General features: G+C 38.5%; 2 protein-coding genes across 3 annotated transcripts in view; one reads left to right on the top strand and one right to left on the bottom strand.

Moving 5' to 3' along the window:
- Positions 1–16,881, top strand: part of evpla (envoplakin a) — a 207,533-nt gene that overhangs the window by 85,020 nt on the left and 105,632 nt on the right. The gene's annotated exons all lie outside the window — the stretch shown is intronic.
- LOC135734408 (uncharacterized) lies at positions 3,715–15,784 on the bottom strand. 2 transcript variants are annotated; one of them, XM_073815388.1, is made up of 4 exons: positions 14,601–15,784; positions 4,896–5,063; positions 4,706–4,801; positions 3,720–4,451 (listed from the first exon to the last, which is right to left on the bottom strand). In XM_073815388.1, the coding sequence occupies exons 2-4, from the start codon at positions 4,989–4,991 to the stop codon at positions 4,128–4,130; spliced, it is 516 nt and encodes a 171-aa protein (XP_073671489.1). In that variant the 5' UTR covers positions 4,992–5,063; positions 14,601–15,784; the 3' UTR covers positions 3,720–4,127. The 2 variants fall into 2 exon arrangements, 1 of the variants encoding a protein (XP_073671489.1); XR_012337108.1 differs by lacking the exon at positions 14,601–15,784 and having other exon boundaries at positions 3,715–4,451; positions 4,896–12,303.

Raw genomic sequence — 16,881 nt, 5'->3', positions numbered from 1 at the left:
CAATTTTAGGTTTACTTCCTGTTCCCTGAGATATCTTCATTTTCCTGTCCCGCAATACTATGTGTGGGCGTACAATGAGAATGTGATTGGTAGAGCTTGGTCGAGTTCGAAAAAATAAAATGGCAGCCAAGGAAATGACTGGAGCACAAATTGAGTGCAAATAAATGTATAGTTTACACATTTTAATTGCATTTCTAGCGAGAAATTAGTACTGTAGTTTTCAAATATGTCTCTGTTTATATTTCAAACATGCTGCCTTTAAGTGTGTCCGAAAGCCTTTCTCTGAGCTGCCTTCATGCCTCTGAAGTCATTGGCTCATGTGGCAGTGAGGCAACAAGTCACTGCCTTGAGTTTTCGCCAGAGAGAAAGAATGACTGACAGCACGACGTGTTTATATTCTCTCGAACACAAACAGTAGCCTACAATCTTATAACTTGTAGTTTTAATGGTCTTTCTTAAGGTTGAAGATGAGGATTAACGTTACCTTAGTGCAAGAGAGAGAGAGAGAGAGTGAGTGAGTGAGTGAGAGAGAGCAAGTGTGCGAATGAACGAGAGAGAGATAGAGAGCAACGCGACGGTTCACTTTCATCAATACAAGAATGTTGTTTAATATGTTTCTTTGAAGTTTATATGAATAAACACAGGGATTAATGCACTGCACGAGACAGAGTGAGAGAACAACGCGTATTCACTCTCATACACAATAAGCATAAATATGTTGTTTAATGTTTCTCTGAAGTTTCAAAGAATACGAGGAGTCACAGAGAGTGAGAGACTAACAGAAACGCGAATGTGTTCAATCATAAAACATGTCATTTGATCTGTTTCTTTAAAGTTTAAGCATTAAACGTGTTGTTTTATTACAGATCATTTAAATGTGCTTGTGTGGTTTGGTCAAAAAGTAAATTTCTGAGTGTTTGTGGAAGTGTATTTTATTGCAACATGCTGAAAATCATTGTGCCTGTTTAAAACACTGGCAGCATGAGACCTAAAAGTCTGTATTTTTAATCCACAATGTTCCCCATCTGCTGATAAATATGTATTTAGTATACATAAAACAGATGATTGACTTTTTAAACTTGTTCAAATATATAATGCTGGACATCGCTTACTAACTTCTTTCGTGAGAGAATCTCCCTCTTGATGCAAGCGCTTGAGATTCCGCCCACCTGAGCAGCTCATTTGGATTTAAAGGGATACACACAAAAACGGTGCATTGTTGCTCAAACCCATAAAGTGCCTATTTTAGCATGCCACAATAAATTACATATATGGTATTTTGAGCTAAAACTTCACATATGTACTCTTGGGACATCAAAGATTTATTTTAATATCTTAAAAATGTCTTGTGGAATGTCCCCTTTAAAGATCAAGAATAGTGTAACAAATCAATGAACAGATTATTTAAACGCTATCCCATTTAGGGAATTATTGATTTAGCTCAAAGGAAACTATAGTTAAAGGTATAGCGGAAGATTTTCGTTTTCCGGGTGGATCACCACTGTTATGGGTCATCCCAGATGTCAATCATTCTGATTATATGTTGACGTATAACCATCGCACGTGCTCGCCTCTACGTTCGCTTTCTGCACATGCGCACTTTCACGTGTATGTGTGTTGTGCTACGGTTTCAACCATTCATTGAAGGTCGCGTTCTCACTGTGTTTTTTTTCAAAATGTTTGAGGGTCGCAAGAGAAAAAGTGTCTACGAATTGTATGACAAGAAGTGAAAGGACTATAAATAAAGAAACAAGACCAGATGTTTATGGGAGACTATTTCACACGCTGGCGTGAGCTAAAAGGACAGGTCGGGCTTCCCACGCGAAGTTTCTACTGGAAAGGTCCATTTTGTCATGCTATTTGGAGAAATCCATTTAAAATCACTGCTGGTAAAAGTTGATGTAAGCTATGATTTGCGATGCTAGCTAGCCCTGGCACAAGTCACGAACCGCACAGACACGGTAAACATACCGACAGAAACTTGTAAACAGAGCGAAGAGAAGAACTGAGCTCCTGCATGCTCTCTCTCTGTCTCGTGCACGCGTTTAACAGGTGTTCCCTCTCGGGAGCATTTTTTTTTAAATATCGAGGGGCGGTTCTTTTAAATAATTCGGGAAAATCTTCCGCTATACCTTTAATCTTGGGGTGTATTCACACCTGCCTTGTTTGGTTCGATTGAATCGAACTCAAGTTCATTTCCCCTCTTGGTGCGGACCTTTTGGGCAGGTGTGAATACAGCAATTGAACTCTGGTGCGGACCAAACAACCGCACCGAGACCCAGCTGAAGAGTTGGTCTCTGTCCGGTTCCAAACGAACTCTGGTACGGTTCGTTTAAGGTGTGAACATGTACCGACCTCGTTTCGCACCAAATGTATTATATTATTGTTATTCTGCTGGTGTGAGACGCGCTATCAAGCAGTTTATGTCTGGCATATACTGTACGACAATGATTTTGAATACCTTTATTGTAATAATAAACTTTTTATTTCTTTGCTTAACTTAGGTGAGTTTGTCCATGTTTATATAGTTGTAGTTTTATATTCATTAAGAAATGCAAGCCAATAATTTGTTTAAAAAAATCTAAGGATCTTAAGATTTATTTATGTTATAAGGCAGGTACAATGTTTTTGTCTATTCGTTTTGTTAAATATAAGCGAGTAATTTTACTAATTTATTGTTGTTCTGTTTTAATAAAAATAAGAATAAACACATATAAAGCATTCATAGTAATGGAAAATTATGAGACGCGCTATCAAGCAATTTATGTCGTGCATATACTGTACAGCAATGATTTTAATACCTTTTTTGTAATAGCAGAATATTATGCATACAAACAGCGCATCTAAATTTGCGTTATTTAACTTTTCCGCGATCGCGGAACAAAATGCAAAATCAAAAGAAATGTCTTGCCAACCTGCATTATTTATTTCATGGCAAAATAATAGCAGTAATTTAAAATGTCTTATTATATTTTTTATAAAATTATCTAATATTCTTTGATACAGAGTTAGACAACTTGGTAAACATTTCTAGCTTTATTTTACTTCAATCTTTCTCCACCACCCTGCACCCCATCACCAGCAACACCGCGCCCCACAAACAACAGTCAATCAAAATCTCCTGTGCACATATTACTACATTTTTATTTTATTTTAAAGTTTTTAATTGTTATCTAGTATAATGAATTATTTTCATGATGATACATACACTGTATTCCCCAACAGGTTCAATGAACTCAAAATATTTGATGAAACTGATTACCTCAAAATATTAGGTTATGTTAAAGACTATTTCAAGTAATTACTACTTAAAATTAGATTTTTTTAATGCTCAAAATCTTTAAGGACAAGGATAAAATTAAAAAGAATAATGTGAAAAATAGATGTTTTAAGTAATTAGTACATTAGTCAGACAAGCTCTTTAGACTCCATATCTTTGAGAAAATGAACAACATTAAAACAAATAATTTCAACAAACATACATTTTAAGTAATTCCTACTCTAAACTAGAAAAGTTATTCACACTCATTTTTTTAGGAAGTTCATGAACTGAAACATAATAATTTGACAAACAAACATTTTAAGTAATCACTACTTAGTTCAATGAGAAGTTCAATGAACCTGATCATTTTGAAACCATTGTTAAAACTAACAAAAATTACACTGGAAACATAGTTGTTTTTTTTAAGTTATGACTCCTAATAATATATTTATGTTATCACCATGACTCGTTCAGTCTCACACCTAAACATTGTCAATTCAGCCTCTTATATTTTTAAGTTGACTTCACTCTATTGAAACACATTTTATTGTTTGTTTATGTGTACTATTTTCCTCAAAATCAACAATAATTTATTTGTAAGGTTCAAATAAAAAACTATTCAAAAGACAATTTCATTGCAGATTTCATTTATTTTATTTAACAGAAACCCCTCCCTAGCAATAGGGGTCATACAGAAAATCAAAGAAATAACCACAAAGGTAAAAATTCTCAAAAAACTAAATAATAGGCCAACAATAATAGGGCGGCATTAATAAAAAGCAGGAAAAAAATGGTACTCCATTGCTTGCTTGATTGTAAACATGCTGCCAGCACCAACAATGACATTTGGAAAGCAGACTTAGGCTTACTCATCCATCATCAACTCATTTTTAAGGCTAAGCAGTCTTGGAGGTAACCCCTTCAGGTCATCCAAACCCATTATAATTCTCTGAATGAAACTGAATGTGTATGACAATTGTTTTGGATAATCAAGGTGAAGTGCATAAATTAAACCGAACAGCAAAATGAATGCCTCTGTCAACTCCGCTATATCACGCACAACAATATGTCCCTCAAGAACTATAGAATTAATAGCAGGAGCAAACGTCACAAGGGAGTCCGTATCACTTGAGACAGTGAGAATAGCAAGAGTTGCGTCCGAGATGTCTGGGAGGTCAATTTCTTCTGCCTGATAAACATGACAGTAATTAGTTAATGAGTTAGAGTAGTCAATGAAAAAAACACTACATATATGAAATAGTGAACGAAAAGTTCTGGTAAAATTCCCAAATATGACTTTCTTGGTGAATTACTGTAGTATGATTTAATTGCTATTCTGGTGGCTAGGAAGATGGTTGTGGTTGTTGTCTTTTGGTTGCAAGGACAGAGAGGGTTAAATAGAAATATAGATATACAGAGAAGACAAAGTAAGAAAAAGCTTACATTCCAGGTCTTAAAAAATCCAGCAGCATCTTCCCGCAGGAAGATGGGAAGGGCCCGCAGAGTAACTGTCCGTCTGCTGTAGATATTGACGTCTTCCTAGAAAGACAGAGGGATTGTGGGAGTAATTAATCCTATGCATATATTACATAATAGTAGTACAAATTGTCATGAGGTAGGAAATGTTACATACAAGGAGATCATAGGTCCTGAAGATGCTTCTTAGCAATTCAGAAGTTTTGCCAGTGCAGGCCGCTTTTTCACGGTACATCGTCATTAGGCGTGGCATGTACTTATCAAATGCAGAATAAAATGTACTCTTTAAATTTTTACTTGTTATTCGATGGAATTCTGCACAAATCTGAAAATGCAAAAAGAAAATTGGTCACGATGACATTAAGTTAAATATCGCTGCAACAGGGCATCACTGCCCACTACAGGTCAAATTACGCAAAATGCGTTGTGCTTCCTCACAAATGGGTGTGTGTGTCAAGTTTGGATTTGAACCAAATCAAGAAATTACACCACTTAATGATAGGTGGCTTTACTGCAAAATCTTACTGGCTGTAGAGCATGTACGATTTTGATGATTGAAACTGCTACAGGTAACTTTAGTGAGGGCAGTCAGTTTCTTTAAGAACAGAAACATTATGCAACCGCTGAAAATCCCAACGGGGTCTCGTCTTTTAAGATTTGATACTCGGTTCAAAAGATACGTACATGGGTAAAAAGCCAAATTTGACCTATGATAGCACTGATGCTCTTCAGCTGTAAAAATCCAATTTGGTGAAAAGAATCATATGACTGACACCCCATTAGTGTGCAACTTACGGTTGTCTAACTTTACAGTCATATGAGCTGCCGCAGACTTCAAGTGCAGTGGAGAGATGAATAGTAAGAAGTATAATAGATAAAAACACTGAGTGCACACCCAGCTTTGCTCAAAGCCCCAAATTAAATGTTGTATCAGCGATTGTGGGTAACGTCACTACTGTTGACATTCAAACAAAACAGAGAGCTAGCTCACTACTCCCTCCCCCTCCCATGCAATTGAAACTCTCCTAAATGCGCATCTCGTCTGTGATTGGTTGGAACTCTATTTATTTTGGGTTTGAGTGGTTGGTAGCACCAATTGTTTTTGAGTACAGATCTCGGAGCCTTATTTGCCTACAGAGATATGTTTTTTGATGGTCTGCTTATGGGGCGGAAAGATTAGATGAATGTGATCATTTATGAGTCATTCCGTCTCCTTTTACCCAATGCCCTCCCGCCTGACCATCTTGGATTAGCTTCATACTTTAGGCCATTTACAGTATTTAACCTTGTACCAGAGATGCTTACTGTAAAATCTAAGTCTTCTATTTGAAAACTGGGGTCTCTGAACAACTCTTCAAATGTGCTATTTTATGTCGCCAAGCCAAATTTTGGAAGAAGTTTAAGTACCTACCATTCTAGGTTATACTTGAGCTACACCCCTGACATTCCAGGTGTGGATGCTATTAGTAACAGATGTTGACTGTAGAAAATTTGAAGGCAACAGGCGAGATAGGTTTCCAGATATTATGGTTCAAAAATAGCCTTTCAGAGTATGATGCCAAAAAATGCCCCTCATACTCCTTATTCAATATTTTTAAAAGAGAAACCATAACAGTAGATACTTAATATTTTGGATTTTTCTCATTAAGAAGTCTCTCTTTTTACTAGAAATTTCTAGGACATTCTGAGATGGAAAGGTGGGAAGATTTTCAGAATTTAGGTGAAAGGAGATGGAATGACCCTTATGTTTCGGCATGCAATTGCTGATACAACCTTTAAACACACCAGATATAATAAGTAAATAATTTCAAATTACTTGTGACTCCATTACAAGAGCAGGCCAATTTTCCAGGACTTCACTCACAGGTTGTGACGGGTTCTCTACAATAATGTGCTTTCTGCGCAGTGCAAATGTAGTGTTCATAAGCCTATCGATAAAAAGTTGATCTCTCTCTGCCTTCGAAATTTCTTCAAGAAGTTGCAGTCTTAACTGTTCAGAACTAGTGACATTTTCTCCTTTGGGGAAGTTTGGCAAGTAATTCAACTCAGCTTTGCGTGCTTTTTTATGTTTGCATGGGATGCCGCTCCATCAGGGTTAGACTGGCTTCTTTTGCCTGAGTTAACTGCTACCTCTAGACACCCAGCTCTACTCAACCTGTGACGGTAGTTACCCATTTTAAAAAATAAGCTGGTCTGCCAAGCCAACCAACCACAATCACTCCCACGCTGTTTTAGGCAAGGATGCTTTCGCACTAATGCCTCTGCAGCTTTTGCCAACTCCTCATCACCGGCATAGGCATTGAAACTAAAAATGACCTCAGACATTTTTTTCTAAAACATTATGTTTCTGCCCTTTTGTGAGTTTTATGGGTGTTTGTGTGGCATTATATGCAGTGTTACCTGCCTCCAATATGTGTTCCACATCATAAGAAAAGATTGGAACTGGGAACTCATTGGGCCGTCTCTGAGTGCGTTCCTGGGTCTGGGTAGTGAATTCTGAGGGAGGGGAGTCATTTAAATTGTCTGGTCTTATTATCCTGACAACAGCCTTTGAGGGCAACTCTGACATCTCTGTCAAGACGCAGAGTTCCCCATCAAAGTCAGGGTCTTCATATTGAAGAGTAAAATGGCCTTCTAAGTTATCTCTCTTGCATAAATGATATAAATTCATCTAATGTGGATGGTCTGGTTGGTAAGATGACCTTGTGAGCTGTGTCTGCATTAATATAGACCCTTAGCAACATCTAAAAAATAATAATAAACAGAAAGGAAAAGTAAAAAAAAATGTAATTCTCAATTACCAAAACACAAGTATTATTTTATGTGCAAAATGCAGTACCTTTGTTCTTGCTTATGTGAATGTCTTTCTATGTGAGATAAATCTTCTTGGTGTCAAGAACAATCTTCCTGAAATATTATATGCAGAAAGAGGACAGGAGTCATTGAAATCATGGACAGTGTGCACAGAGATGTTACCTGGGCATAACTCATATGCCCTTAAGTGTTCAACATAATCTGACTTCTGCTGCCTGCAAATGAAGACAACTTCACTGTCGACCAAAATAATTGTGTCAATCTTACAAAACTGAGGCAGTCCTGCTTCAAAGCCAACTGAAACATATGACCCAGTGCAGAAAGCAGTACAATCAATTGTGATCTGTTGTGTTCTGTCAACTGTAGGGCTGTCAGTCCTTTCGTTCACAAACTGCTTGGCAACTTCAGGTAATTGAGAAACCAATACAGTGGAAATGAGTGAAGTGTGTTGATATGGTTTAAAAAAGGATGGAGAACTGAGAAGGTAAGCCATCATGTACTGATGTCTCCTTGCGAGTGTCAAGAGAACATTTTTAAAGTTTTGAGCATCATGGACAACCCGCTTAAAAAACGATGTTTTCCCTCAAATCTCATTGTCCACAGGTTGACAAGTGGTCCAAAACGTCTGATGAGTTCAGGATAGTGTTCAATGTAATGATGTTTGGGTTTGAGAGTAAACTGTGGAAAGACCTCACTGAGAACCTGCCTGTGATCAGTGATTTTGCTCTGTAAGTAGCAAATAGTTCCTTCTGTGAATGTAGGGGACAGGGACAATTCTACAATGTCTTTCAAATCCATTAACACCTCCCAGGCATAATCTCCCTCTGGTACTAGACTTCCAACGAGGAAGGGCAGAAGGCGAAGCAAAGCAGCATTTTCATGTGCATTTCCACCAATAGTTTTTTTTGCACCAAATGTCTTTGGTATTGGTTTAGGTTTGTCAGACTTGTCAGTGCCTTTGTACGGGAATGTGCATATTTTTGTGTTTAAAAAGTCAAGTGTAAAATACTTGAGGAGAATCATCTCCTGCAAGCATAACGCTAACTCCATTGGCACAATGCCCTCAAGGAGGTCGTGAAGGATGTCAGGTGGGAAACCTGTGCTGGGGTGAAAATGTCTCAGGCTTTGTCGAAAGACACAATCTGCCTTCACCCCACACTCAGGTGTGCCATCACCACACAAAACATTCTGGACATTCAAGTCATGGCTAGTTATGGTTCTCAGATTGAAAGTTCCCTCTGCCACCTCATGACTCTGAATCAGATTTTTTGTGGCTACGCACCATCTACATACATGCCCTGCTTTGAAGGACTTGACAAATCCTGCAAGTGCATGTGCAGCCAGGTTATCAGCAGCAACACAGAGAACAGTGCCTTTGATACATTTCCCAAGAGCCTCTACGAAAACACCATCCTCCTCTAATACACGAATATCTTTAATTAGTGGACCAAGTACTCGATCATAGCCATAACTCTCGACATCAGATACTTTACACAGAACTGCAAGCTGTATCACATGTAAAGCTGATCGATATTTGGTTGGTAGATCGGCAAAAACCCAGTAAACTGCACAAAGTTTGTGAATTTTCCTAGAAGTACCTAGTGGGTTGGCGATTTCTAAGTCATCAATGTATAGCAAGAGAGGTATTTTAAGGTCCCCTGGCATTGATAGAAAGGTGTTTTCTTGAAAGTAAGACCCATCTCTATGGCTACTGTAATGATCACAGCTACAGCTATTTGCTTCTTGAATTATTTCCAGAACTGCAGTGTGTTTAAACAGAGCTTGTATCATATGAAGCACAGGGACATACACAGCTGTATGATCAGGTTGTATGATATACTGCTGAGGCATAACAACAGGGTAGTTATTCTCAAAACAACTTTTTCTCCGCTTGGAAGAAGATAATTCTGCTCCTTGAGCTGTAGCAGTGACAAACACATTATTGTCCATGACAACCTTTACTATTTCATCAAGAACAGAATCACTTACATTACTGCCATGTCTTTGCAGTACATCTCCAATTACCTGCCTGAGAAGAGGTCTGGATAAGAAAAAAATCTCCCCGAATTGGTCCACTATTTCCTGTGTGGCCATCTCTGACACATGCAGTATAGCTTGCATTTTCAGAAATACGGTGGTTAAATTATTATGCAGCTGATCTTTCAACTGTCTACTATCACACTGACTATCGTCAACATCCAAATCATTAAAAGATTGGGAAGGGCCCTCATCAACTGGCTCTGCACTATGTTGACCCTGAGAACTCTCATTATCTGCACGGGCCACATCATCAAACTGTACATTTACCTCATGCCTATGTGCTCTACTCTTGTGTGCATTGAATGAAGAGTACACATTAGTCCTATAACCACAGCCTTTGTAAGGGCATGCTACCATTTCGTTGGTTCTTAAATGGCCTCTTAAATGGGCAAATAGTGTGCTCTCCGAGAAAGGTTCTTTTAAATTGCACAGACAACATGTAAACACAAGATTAACTCCTTCACGCTCCTGATATGCAACCTCCTGCTCTGTTTTTCTATGGAATCGTGAGAGATGAATTTTCAGTGCATTGATAGACTGGAATGTGCAAATGCATGAGTGGTGTATGCATGGTAATGGGCTGACCCTTGAAAACTGACTGTGACTTAACCGATAATGACAAAGTAACTGAGCCTGTGTCTCGGAAGAGGCGTCACATAACCTGCAAAGCCAACTCATTTTGGCACATAAAATAAAGTCTAAGGTGTCATCCTTTCTTTGATAAAAAAAAATTACTAGCAAAAAACTGTAGTCTTTGTGTATCCCTGTAAAGAGATACAAAGGGATAAGATTAGGCTAGGCTATTGTCATTGGTAAATAAATGCATACAAAACACTATAACTTATAATAATATAGGCTACACATTGGCTACATTGTGACACTAGTAATAAATGTTAATATAAGACAGAAGCTATAACTGCAGTAACGTTATACAGGTATGGGGTGTACCATGGTATTGGCATGCATGGCTATTATACCGTGAACACTTGCTTATCCATGGTTTGGGGCAAAAATTAAAACAGATCTCACATGCGCTGCTGCAAGAGGAAGAGGCGTTGAACAAACATAACTCCTGGTAAACTTGCGCAAAGAATCAATAACAACAGAGTCCTTTTAGAGTAGTTTATTTCTGATAACAAGCTAAATTAAAGCTGCAAGCAGCGATGGTAGGGCCCTCGCACACATGGGTACCACCACCCTATGGCCTTAGTAAAACAGTGAACCAGGGGGACATGAATTTAAGTGGGTAAATATAGGTGGATATTCAAAGGAATTTTGATGTGCCACAACTCCTTTGTGCAGCAGGTGGCGCTATTACTGTAACTGATTATTGTTATATTGACGTGTTCAGGCCAGGACCCTTATCAAACGTGTGAAGTCTGGGATGGTCGGATATTGTATGCCTGAATTACAACAGCTTCCTGTTCCATGGCGAAACGCAGAAATTTGGCAGCCCGCCACGGACACAACCTCCAATGAAAAGTCAAGATCTCCGCAATTTAGCATCGCAAAGGCCTTTAGATGACACAGACCAAATATGAAGATTATCTGACGAAATCTGTAGGAGGAGTTTGTTAAAGTACGAAGCCTGGAAATGGCAAATTTTGCACCAAAATTTCAGAGAAAACTCTAAATGGATGACTTCCTGGGGGGTTTAGAGCTTGGCTCCAAGAGACTTTTTGTAGGTCTTGGTGTGATAGATGATCCTACCAAATTTCGTATCTGTACGTTTTTTGTAGAGGTGGGGCGGTTCTCTTGAAATTTTGCGGGTGGCGCTATCGAGCCATTTCTACACGCCCACTTCTGAATCCTATACTACATGTACATTTTCACCACTTCTGATGCGTGTGCAAATTTTAATGAGTTTTTGAGCATGTTTAGGCCCTCAAAAATGCTATTCATTTTGGAAAAAAACTCTCTCTCTCTCTTGGAAATTCAGGCTAATCTTCAGCTAGCATCAACACAAGGTTTTATATGTTGGTAGTTCATAAACATGTGTGATATAAGCTTTTCTACCTGAATCAATTTGCTTTGGCACAACAGTTGATTAAGTTGACACCAAGAAAATTTACTTTTACAAGCAAAAAATATATTTTTGTGAAAAAAACATGCTAACCACAGCAGCATGAGGTCCTGTCCTTCATGGCCAAGGGGAAATTTGAGGGGCTTTAAAACATAATAGTCATAGGACCACAAATGTGTTCCGTTGCCTAGATACAGGGGGTGTCTCACTTTACCCGATGTCTCACTTTACCCCACTCTCCCCTACTAGTGTACAATGCTTATCATTCAAGACTCTTCCGTTGCTCTCCGCCATTTTGAAAAGGTCAAAGGTTATCTCATCTCGGCAACTCGGGCATCACAATATTTTACGAGTTGCCCAGTGGAAAATACCACATGGGGGGGTGTTCATGTGCATTTTCCAAGTGGGCTTTTGGCATTTACCATAATCACGATAGCACGTGAAGGCAGCATAAAATCACGATGGGAAAAGACTGCTTAGATGACGACACAGCTTAATGCTCATTGGCCGGGGGTTGTCAGCTGATAATGACTAAAAACTTCACTTCCTCTAGTAGTTTATATATATAATATATAGTACAATAGTTTATACATAACAAACTTATTATTGACTTATGACATTTATATTTTTAATGAATTCCTTTAAACTTTTGTATTGGTGTTGAATTATTTGTACTGTGAGCTGTTTATTTCACACACCCACACAACAGAAACGAATTTGTATAACCACTAGACTTTTATAGATTTATACATCAGAACATTTACTAAATAGCCTTTAAGCAGTAAAGATGCGTGCACCTTCGTTGATTCTCTTTATAAATATGTAAATGCATTTATTAGTATTTCAGCTGCATCTATTTAATCCGCGATAAAATACGCAAACGCGATCTCTGCCTCAGCTTACGTTTGCAGTCCACAACACAGCGAGATTCGGGAAGTGTCCGGCTTGCATGCACTTTTTTCACTTCACGCCTGTATTTCAGGCGAGGCAAGGCGCATCTCAAACAAGCTTAGGTGTGTTCGACGTCATGCAGCGCCGCAAGAACTGACAACCGGATGACGTCAAAGTACAGCGAGAGCGTATCGAAATTAGACTTCTCCGTACGGTTCTTGAATCGCTCTCGCAGTACTATGACGTCATACGCATGTCGTTTCTTGCAGCATCGCAGGTAGTCGTACAAGCCTATTGCTTGGTGTTCGGCTATAAACTAACCTGCGCGGTCAAAGTAAGCCTACCAGAAACGATTTGATAGTGCTAAAACTAGGGATGTCCCGATCCGATCACGTGATCGGAAATCGGCCCCGATCACGTGGTTTCAGACTCGATCGGAATCGGACGTTACCTCCCGATCAGGACTCGGATACATATGCAGGGTTTAAAATCCATTAAGTTTTCGCTCTGCTCCGCGCCAGTGTACGCGCTGCGCTGGTGCGTGTGAACTGAAGAGAATAGGCTTGTTCGACTTCATCCGGCTGCCGGTTCTTGTGGTGCTGCATGACGTCAAAGTTCCGCGAGAACGATTTAAAAGCAAACTCCTCCGTATGATTTCGCGAATCACTCTCGCGGTAGTTTGACGTCACCCGGCTGTCGATTGTTGCGGCGCCACATGAAGTCGAACAAGCCTATTGACGTGTTTTCATTCATAGGCTTCACACTCGTGCGTGCAAGGAACCCATGACAAAACCGCGTTTTTACCGCTCATTTAAACGACGCGTTGATCGTTATTGTCAACATGTGCTCAGACGCAGTTCCGCGTCTCACTCAGAACCTCAAGAACGCGCATTCGCGCAGGATCATTTGACATTACTGTAGAGATGAGAGAGAGAGAGAGAGAGAGAGAGAGAGAGAGAGAGAGAGAGAGAGAGAGAGAGAGAGAGAGAGAGAGAGAGAGAGAGAGAGAGAGAGAGAGAGAAAGAGAGGTAAGAATGGTGCCCATGTCGAAAAAACTTAATAGAAGTCTAGAAACAAAGTATTAAAGTATGTATAGCCATGTCACTCATCTCATTACAAAATGTTAACTAGATAACTGGATACAACTGATTATATAGTTTAATAAAATAATGTATTTTGATTATACAAAGTATTTTATAACTACCTGCTGACCAGCTTAGGGAATCTCTATGGCTAATTTATAAGATATATTGCTGAATCAGTATGTTGTTTTTCTTGTTAATTGAGTCTTTTTGGGTAGCCTATCTTATGCCTAGAATGAGTCAAGGAGGTTAAGTCTTATAACTTCATTCAAAGTTTGATCAATTGTGCATAATGACATGTGCAACAAATGCATATAGGGTGTCAGACTCATAGATTTGCATAATTTAAAGTTCAGGTTTTAAAGTTTGGGTCAACATGTGGCACACTGAAACTTATAAAATCCTATCAGAGATACAAAATGTCATTGAAACACACCCAGTGGCTTTGCTGTCATCAGGATTAAACATGTTACCCCTCGAACCCTCCCTCCCAACAGAGCCTCCCCACAAAACAAACCCCAATTTAACCCCTGAACATATATAGTATATTCATTATTTTTTAACACATCTGTAGTTATGCGCTGGCACAGAGTTAGACTCTTTTGACTCAACACAGAAACAGCAATGCGTGCGGCATGACATAAGGAACATCCTGGACTGGTTCTGTTTTTTCGCTCTTCTTTATTCTTTTTTTTATGTATTATAGAAGTATCGGATTGGGACTCGGTATCGGCAGATACTCAAAATCAAATGACTCAGACTCGAGGGCAAAAAAACCTGATCTGGACATCCCTAGCTAAAACCATACGGTTTGTCTGTCCAGTTATCCCACTAAAGTTAGTGCAACAACAGGCTGGCTAGCTGTTGACAGCTGAATTTTATTTAACTGGCTAAAACATGCAGCTAGCCAGCAAAAGGTCTCTCTCACAAAGCCTACACTTTAGTTTAGGTCTGCCTGGAAGGCGGTAAACAAATAAATAAACAAACGAAGTACATTAAGGCGAGTTCTTACCTTTGTGTAGAGGCTACGGTTTGCATGCAGGCTAATGTTGTTGCCTGCCTACAGTTCATCCAGGTGCGCAGCAGTCATTGCAAACAGCTAATCGCACGATGTCAAAGTCAATTTACATCCGCCACAATCGATCAGTTCATCGACTAGTTCACTGACCATTCATTGGGATTTCCGAATATTTTTTTTGGTTTATGTTGGTTCGTGTGTAGGTTATTAGTTTATTTGCCATGTTGATACGAACCTAACCAATGAAGTTGCACGTCATTATTACGTCAGACGTAATTTCAATCCACTATTGAAAGAAATGAGTTTGAGGGTCAGTTCTACTCATAAACTAAAAGCTAATCTCGTTTAAATGATCAATAACTGGGAAACTACTTGAGTGAACTTAAAACTTTTATGGTGCTTAAACAATATTGCAGCTTTGAGTACAGCTCTGCAATTTTATTGAGTTTAGAACACTGTTGGGGAATACAGTGTACGTGAAAGGTCTGTGTGAGCTGTGTGTCTCACCTGCTGTCTCACATAAATGACAAAAACTGGGTGAAGCAATAATGCATTTCAATTTACTTTTTTTTGTCCTTATATTAAGTTGTTGGAAACTTGGGACACAAAAGAAAGGCATCTGTCCACTACCATCTCATCTCAGCGTTAGCAAACTTGTGCATGCTGTCAGCGCGTGAGGACCAATCTTTTTCCTTTTAGGCTTTGAACTTGAACGGTCACATACACGCATAATAATAACACACAAAGTAAACACACATTATAGGGAAAATGTAGCTTTGGACTTGTGGCTATTGTGCATTACTCTAGGTAAGTAATTTTCAAACTTTTTAAAAAGCAACCGTAAAAAAACAAGATTACGCAACACACCTCTCTCAGTGTTGGCGATAAGAATTTATTCATATGTTCTCATTAATATCAAGCATTTATCAAATATTTATGCGGCTGAAGTGTTTAATTATTTATCATTTTCCTTAAATCATCTTGGCAAACCACTGTATGACAGCTGTCTAGGTTAATCAAAAAACAAACAGTGTCTGTATATTGAGGTTGTATTTATTTTTCATATTTTCATTTTGTTTCTCTGTTCTTATTATATCACTGACTGTTTACTTAATTATTTAATTACTTGAGAACTTCTAATTTAATATTATACAAGCATTGGTATCCTAATTAGAGAGAAAAAATATATATTTTTGCGCAAATTTCTGGAAATTACTGCCACAAAATTACCTTCATTTTGATCGCAAAAATCACAAAAATAAATCGCGAAATCCTGGAGGGACTGAAATAATTGTGTTTGAACAATCTGAATAGCTATATTTGTATGAATAATGAAAGCCGCGTATACAGCGCATCTCTCTAGATGTGCGGCGGAAAAGCCTGATAACTTTTTACTTGATACATCTTCTGCACAGCGCAACTGTCAAAACATGCTGTCTATGCAAAATATATATAATATATAATAATATAATATCGTTTAGATGACATTAAATTGTGTGCTTCTCAATATAGTGTCGGCATTTTGGTTTACTTGCTGATAATACCAAACCAGTAACAGAACAAATATTGCATTATGAATTATATCCATGATTTTGCTTTTCCTACTTTCCCCCACCTGATAATTTCTGTATGACCTTAATACACATGTGGTTCGTTTACAAATTTTGGTTCACTTGCAAAAAGGGCAGTGTGAATGCGAACCGCACCAAAAAATAAAAAAATAAAAACATTTGGTCCGGACCAAAGCAAGTGAACTAGCTATACATATTTTGTATTATCTGATCAGCAGAAATTACTATAATGATTATGCATTTATCCAGTGAATACTCAGCAATTATACATCTATTCTAAAAAACTGTTACTCTCCTGATCATAGGAAATTAACCTTCATTTTCTTTACAGTACTTTAGAGCAGGTAACAAGATCAGGCAGAGTTAAATTAGCTGGCATTAGAAATTAAGATTTGCATTGAGCTTTAGTGCAGAACTCATTCTGAATGCACGTGGAGTCTTGAGATGCTCGGGTAAATGACGTTTGTAATTTATAGTCTGGAGATCCACAAAGTTTTGTTGAAGTCCAGATTGCCATTCAGGCAGGCCTGGCACCACGGGGGGAAATGGGGGGCGTGGCCTCCCAGAACTAATTTGTGACCCCCAGTTTTCTTATCAGACGTGAATTAAAGCATTATTGGAGAGCTAAATTCAGTCATATACTTTGGATAGATTCAGTTATACACTTTATTAACAAAATCGTTATATCAATGACTGCAACTACC

This window comes from Paramisgurnus dabryanus, chromosome 7 (assembly GCF_030506205.2).
Source record: "Paramisgurnus dabryanus chromosome 7, PD_genome_1.1, whole genome shotgun sequence".
In the NCBI taxonomy this organism is placed as follows: domain Eukaryota; kingdom Metazoa; phylum Chordata; class Actinopteri; order Cypriniformes; family Cobitidae; genus Paramisgurnus; species Paramisgurnus dabryanus.
The sequence above is the reverse complement of the archived record's forward strand: the minus strand, read 5'-3'. Positions and strand labels throughout refer to the sequence as shown.

Bases quoted from the DNA above. Each gene is read 5' to 3' on its own strand.
- LOC135734408 (XM_073815388.1), bottom strand. From the start codon at position 4,991: ATGCCACGCCTAATGACGATGTACCGTGAAAAAGCGGCCTGCACTGGC. The intron at 4,802-4,895 runs GTATGTAACATT...CTGTCTTTCTAG, and splicing joins TCAGGACCTATGATCTCCTT to GAAGACGTCAATATCTACAG. The intron at 4,452-4,705 runs GTAAGCTTTTTC...CATGTTTATCAG, and splicing joins GATTTTTTAAGACCTGGAAT to GCAGAAGAAATTGACCTCCC.